Source organism: Limulus polyphemus, unplaced genomic scaffold (assembly GCF_000517525.1).
Source record: "Limulus polyphemus unplaced genomic scaffold, Limulus_polyphemus-2.1.2 Scaffold2615, whole genome shotgun sequence".
Lineage (NCBI taxonomy): Eukaryota > Metazoa > Arthropoda > Merostomata > Xiphosura > Limulidae > Limulus > Limulus polyphemus.
Genome location: NW_013668225.1, coordinates 153,488 through 160,506, shown reverse-complemented (window position 1 = coordinate 160,506; position 7,019 = coordinate 153,488). Strand labels below are relative to the sequence as shown.

Genomic DNA, 7,019 nt, shown 5'->3' with positions numbered 1-7,019 from the left:
TAAGAGATTATTAATTTTTTTTCTTTCACCAGAGAAACTGTATTATGATTTATGTAATCCTCCACAGAATCCTTTCCATAAATAAACATGCTTCTTTAAATAAGGAAACCAAAACACACATAACACTTTAAGTAATGCCTAAGCAGTGCACTGTAAAAACATATAACTCTCTCTTAATATTTAAATAACTATTGAATATATAAAATCTATTTGTAGTCTAGAAATGAAACGTAATGTTTCAGCCAGACAACTGGACATTTAGCTATCAACTACCCGATATAGTGTAATAAACTATTTCATTAAGTTCAGAAGATACTGGAAATTATGGGATACACAACTAATTACAAAATTTTGGAAAAAAAAATTACAGACTAATAATGATGAACTAACAATACTGTAGTAAATGTTTATAAGAACATTCCAGGTGAATACTCATATTGTAATTGGTCCTATCTTCTGTTTAACTACAATATTTATCTTCAGAGGAAATAACTTTATCTACAGTTTAGCCATGTCCAATGTTTCTTCAAGTTTCAAAATCTAGTATGCCCTGCAATATATGCAAGTACCAAAATGTTAGGTATTGTCTTAGCAACAGTCAGTATAGAAAACATGTACGGGCCTTTCATTTATACTGATCTCTGAGATACTGACTTTATAGTTGATTTCATACTAGCTGGAGTACCCGTCCATTGGAGGGGTGAAGTAAAAAAATGTTTGTGATAAAGAATACAAAATTGTGCTTTTTTTTTTCTTAACATAATAAACATTAATAGTGAAATAAAAATACATAAAGGTACCAGTACTGAAAAGAAAGACATACTGTTTTCAAGAATTCTAACAATAGTAGTTCCATAGTTCATTCTAATGCTGAACCATATACAACATTGGTAGATTTTCTGATATTACAAATAAAATTATATGGGGGTTCAAACCCCTAGCCCCTCATGATCTCCTCCTTGTCATCCTGTATCACTGTGTCAAGTTTGGTGCTAATTGATCAAGAAATGATAGATATATGACTGTATTCTTTTCCCAGACACTTTGCTTGATATAGTAGATCATGAGTAATTTAAGGTGTAAAAAGTACTACTTTGAAGCAATTGGTAATTTTAAAGTGAAATGCAACTGTATAGTCTTAATGTAAATTGTAATACCATAGCAAAGGGAAGACAACTCTTGCTAATTCAAAAAATAAATAAGCATGTTTAAGAATATGCAACAAATTTCAAAATTGACTAGTGTGAGTGTGACTTCAAAGTTCAAGTTTTATGGACGGCTGATATTCAGCTCGTAATGGTCGAAAAATCTCAAGTTATTGACAAACCTACTAGAATGCAAAATTGATAGAGTTTACACAGAAGTTTGAGGGTCACATAGCTTATGGCACACTTTATGTATCTCACCGAGGAGAGTTAAATACAGCAGAAGATATTTGCTACTTTGCCTGACCAAAACACGCAAGACGTTTAGCAAACTGAAACATGCTCCAAGTTCTACCTTGCAATCACAGTGGAAAATTATACTACGTGGATTAGTCATTGTTCCATCCCGAGTATATAAGAGCAGAATAAATCTCTTGGGACAGTTGTAATTAATGATTTAGTACATCTAAACAAGCGAACGTATCCCTGAATATAGAATTTTCTGACGTACAAATAATCATTACCTTTGTCAGGACTAACTCTCACCGCCACCAGGGCAGTCAGTATTACACTACTACAATTAAAAAACAACAACAACAAAAAAAAAGAAAAAAAACAAGTGCTGGGTGAGCTATAACGTGATAGACGTATATTGTGCGAATACGAGATTGTGATCACACACGAAAAAACGTTACTCAGTTATGTGTAGGAGCAAGGGAAAAGAAAATCAAAATATATTAAGGCACTACAAGTAAATTGAAACGTCATTACAAAGGTTAAAATTTCGGTTGGAAGAAATAGCAATCAAACCGTGGTTCTGTAAAAAGTATATTACAAACAAAAATAAATTTTACATAAATTGTATCGACAGGTATCAAAATCAGCGCGAAGTAAAGAATACGAAATCCTCAAATATACGCATACGTCCAAAATGACGCTCTGAATTTTTTTCTTCTTCTGCAACAAAAATTATATATTGTTAAAGACGGATTGAAAGACATCGAAATCACTGTGTAGCATAAAAATAATAGAGTACAATAGTTGAAGATACATGTATGTGCCCTTTTAATATATGCATATATCCCAAACGCCTGAGATACGAAAAAAAAGCTCTGGTGACTAATAACTTCTTTGCTCCGCAGCAAAACTTGTTTATTATTGAAAAGTAAAATCAGACGAACCCAACCACACCAAAATTGGAATGAAACAAAGAAAACAAGGACCTATACTATATCTGAAACAGCTGAAGACTGGAAAAAGTTCTAGCGACTCAAATATTTTTTTTACTCCACAACATAACTTATATATTATTAATAAAGAAAAAAAAACAGACGAATTCAACGACAACACATCAGAGTTGAGTAAAGGAAATAAAAGGCTATAATAACGCATGTACCTAAAACGACTGTGGTGAGGAAAATCTTCCGATGACACTGATAATTTCTTTACTTCGCGACAAATCTTCATATTATTAAAAAAGAAAGAAAAAAGGAAACAGACGAACCCAACGACACCAAAATCAATGCGGAGCGAAGAAAATAATGGCGTATAATATACGCAGATCAATACGGTTACGTTACCAGTATACCCCCAAAACATCGTTGATTTCGTTAGGGTTTCTTCTGTCGTGATGCAATGAAATGTTTGGAACCACTAAAGTGTTTTCCGTCATTCAGTAGTTTGGGATATATGCGTGTAGTATAAGGGCACAAAATAAATAATATATTGGGCATTTTTAAAACCTGTAAATAGGGGTCACAAAAAAGTAAGAAAGCTGGAGATACCGTAGACGTATTTACTCAAACAGCAAATCCCTATTTTGGCTCCAAGCTGTCACCTATTATTACTTTTGGTGGCGTCAAAATAGAAGTAAAATTTGAATTTTCTAATTGGGACAAAAACAACAACAAAAAGTGTAAATTATATAAGCTATGCATCCAAATCTAGTCAGGGATTAAATTATCATTTATGAGTGGCTACCACTGAAAAATTACCAGTTATGTGCACAACATATGATTTTCTGTAAGATAGTCAAGTTTACCGGACAAATCATCTATGAATTTTTGTGCTATCGGACCATTGAAATGAGCTCCCGAAAATCGTCATGTTCGTACAGTAAACGGATTATAGAAAGCATGTAAGGAGAACTTATGTGCTTTACACGCGACAATCTTACGACAGAACTTTTTGCAATGGAGACTATGCCACAGGACTAATATCAAGATGCACTGTCGTCAGATAGATCATGACCGGATGTGGCAACATGGATTGTAGTGACATAGTGAGGCTCCAAAGTCGGTTAAATATAACGCAATCTACCTCTATAATATATTACGTCAAATGCGACACATAGTAATAATTTTACGAGGAGATAAACTCGCGATTTGCGTACGATGTATGTACTAGTTATTTGACTGCTGATACACTGTTTAGCAAATAAAGGAAGTTAAATGCGTATAGATGGGATTGAATCTTTCAATCTCCTGCATACGAAGCATGTGCTGAGCCTTATGTGCCAAAGCCCCAATTTTTTATACATGTATGCAGTATTATTAAGTGGAATACTCTCTCTCTCTCTCTCTCTCTATATATATATATATATACATAACAGTTAAATCAAATTATTCGAACAGTGTGTCCAGATATTTGGTGGTGGGTGGTTTTGACTATCTCCTAGCTCACTGCACGTGGAGTACCGATTCTTTTTCGTCTATTATTATCACTGGCGGCCCGGCATGGCCAGGTGGTTAGGGCGCTTGACTCGCAATTTGAGGGTCGTGGGTTCGAATCCCCGTCACACCAAACATGTTCGCCCTTTCAGACGTAGGGGCGTTATAAAGTGACGGTCAATCCCACTATTCGTTGGTAAAAGAGTAGCCCAAGAGTTGGCGGTAGGTGTTGATGACTAGCTGCCTTCCCTCTAATCTTACACTGCTAAATTGGGGACGGCTAGCGCAGATAGCCCTCGTGTAGCTTTGCGCGAAATTTAAAAAACAAACAAACAATTATTACTGGTGGCCGGTACCGAGTTCTGTTATTGTTATTTATGTTTCTTGGCAAGTAAATCTGAATACTGCTTCAAGATGTATCGTTAACTTTCAAGTCACAGAAAATCTGATTGTGAGACCAGTTTATAGGAAAACAAATGTTGGAGATAAACATTTCTGAAATAAAACTTCATAGGCCTAGATAACTTACAATTGATCAACTCCAGTAAAAACGATACACAGTAATATTGGGCGACAAAATTATAAAAACTTCTGTTAATTGAATAATTAATACTATTTAAGCTTCTCTACAGAGCAAGAACATACGGGGCCTAGAAGAAATGAACCTTATTTTTGATATATTAATTATATTTTCACGGAATTTATTCCTGACTGGTGCAAAAAAATAATTTACACTGCAAAATCACTAAACGTTTAAGATACCCCTTTCTTTTCAGTTCATTCTAGACAGCAAAATAATATTTTAAAATTGTTGGTCTGATAAATATAAAATATCACTTATCTGTTACAATATAAATTTGAGATGATAAAGAACTTGGTGAAAACAGTTTAAACCATTCATATCAGAAGTAATTTTTACATTCTACTTGTGATGGTGACGTTTATGAATTTTGTCAGGTCCAGAGCATAAACCGTAATTGACATATAATAAATTTACATGTAACCAATCTGAAACAGTCCTAACCCCATTCATAGTATTTAATAAACATATAAGATAACAATATGCAAGCCATTACTTAACAATCAATATTAACAAATAACCCATATTTAATATGAATTATTTTACTAATACATTTCTTACCTCTGTTAATATGTCTCACTACCACTAATAAGAAAGAACTATTGTACAAATCAGTTTTTAAAATAAATATAGATATCTCAAGTATATGTACATTTTTCATTTTATTACAAGTCACAAATAAAACGTACATATTTATCACATTATTGTATAAATATATCAAACAGAACATTCAAAATATTAAGAGAAGTTACAGAAGTAAACATAAAAATTTTAAAACCATTTCATTTTTACCAAACATGATTGGGGTTAGTTTAAAAACTAACCCAATTCTTGTAATATATTTTCACTTTATTTTATGAATTCCTCGCCTATGTTTTTTGTATGCAAAGGCAGTTCTAAATTGTTTTTCACACATTTCACACCCATATGGCCGTTCACCAGTATGAACCCTTAAATGAATTCTTAAATTCAACGTTCTCTTGAACTTCTTTTCACACATGTCACATGGATAAGGCCTTTCTTCTGAGTGCACAGTTTTTAAGTGAGTTTCAAGTGCATAATTTTTTGTAAAACCTTTCCCACAGTGTTCACATTGGTGTTTCTTTTCTTGATGTGTTACCTGGTGCATCTTTAAGTGTCTCTTCATTACAAACATTTTTCCACAAATTTCACACATAACAGATTTTGTAAGTGTTTTTGTCGAGTGCATTGTTAACTTGTGATACTTGAAACTTTTTTGAGTGGATAATCTTAATCCACAAAGATCACATTTGAAAGGCTTTACTGTGGTGCGATGAGATTCTAAATGCATCTTCAGACCAGATATAGTTTTTAAATCTTTCCCACAAATTTCACAGTTGTAAAGAGGACGATTAGCATCATGTGTAAGCATATGGATTGATAGTTTATTCTGATCATAAAAGAGTTTCTTGCAAACATCACAAGAAAATTTTTTCTCCCTTTTCCTCTTAACTGGGAATAAATTCATAATAGATTCTTCAGTTAAAGCATTAAGACCTGGAACTGTGGACGTTTCAGTACCTGCCATGAGGAAATTACCTGAAATAATGAAGAAAAAAAAAAGTGTTTTATTCACCCATTTCTCTATATGTTGGAACTGGATATTTAACTAAATGAAGTGATTATCCGTGAGCATAGGTTGCATGGATTCATATTCCTTAAAATAATTGATTAAATGAAACCACCATTAAACTGACTAATGTCAAAAATATTCAAGTAATAGAAATTACTCATTCCAATCATTCCAAGTAAACAAGAATTGAATTATTACCATCATGCCTACTCATTATTCAATTAATTAAAGGTTGTTCAATTAGTGTTAACTTATATAAAAAACAAAAAAAAACGACAACAACTGCCTTATTGAGACTAGTCTTTCTAATTATTATTATTTTTATTATTATTATTCTGGCTATCAGATCTTGTATATATATAAGGAAGAGATATTAATGAAGACAAATAAAATGACATTATTAGGACATACTTGAAAAGAAGTGATTCTGTCAATATTTTATACAAGTGTTAAAAAAAGATTCCTGTAAGATTCTAAGCTCTCCAAACAACATGGGACCCATGGGTCTATCTCAGCTGTTCCATCCTCAAAACTAAAACCATTAATAAGTTAATTAAAATAAAAAAATCTTAAATCCAGCCCTTATCATTCATATATTTATCAAGATTCTTCTTAAACTCACTTGAATTTACTGCCTCCACAACATCCGAAGGCAACCCATTCTAAAGGCCAACCACACTGTTAGAAAAATAAAACTGTCTTAGCTGAAGATGACTCCTACCCTGCCAAAATTCATATTTTTGTCCCCTAGTCCTACTATTCTCATTGTTAAAGTATGAAAAAAGATGATACATCAACACTATCAATTCCCTTTACAATCTTGAACACCTCCATCAGAACCCCCTAACTCTTCTTTTTTTCAAGAGAAAACAATTTGAGATATTTCAACCTCACCTCATATGACAACCCCTCCATCCCAGGCACCATTCTAGTAATCCTTCTCCGAATCCTTTCCAACAACTCAATGTCTTTCCTAAGGTAAGGAGCCCAAGACTGAACACAGTATTCCAAATGTGGCCTAACCAGTGACC

At 33.1% G+C, this 7,019-nt stretch overlaps 1 protein-coding gene across 1 annotated transcript in view; it reads right to left on the bottom strand.

Moving 5' to 3' along the window:
- Window positions 1-4,560: 4,560 nt before the first annotated feature.
- The window catches only part of LOC106467437 (zinc finger protein 782-like), a 6,618-nt gene continuing 4,159 nt past the window's right edge, over window positions 4,561-7,019 (bottom strand). Inside the window, exon 3 of the mRNA XM_013927788.2 lies at window positions 4,561-5,954. Within this exon, the coding sequence (XP_013783242.1) occupies window positions 5,239-5,943 (705 nt within the window). The 5' untranslated portion in view covers window positions 5,944-5,954 and the 3' untranslated portion in view covers window positions 4,561-5,238. The remainder of the gene's footprint in view (window positions 5,955-7,019) is intronic.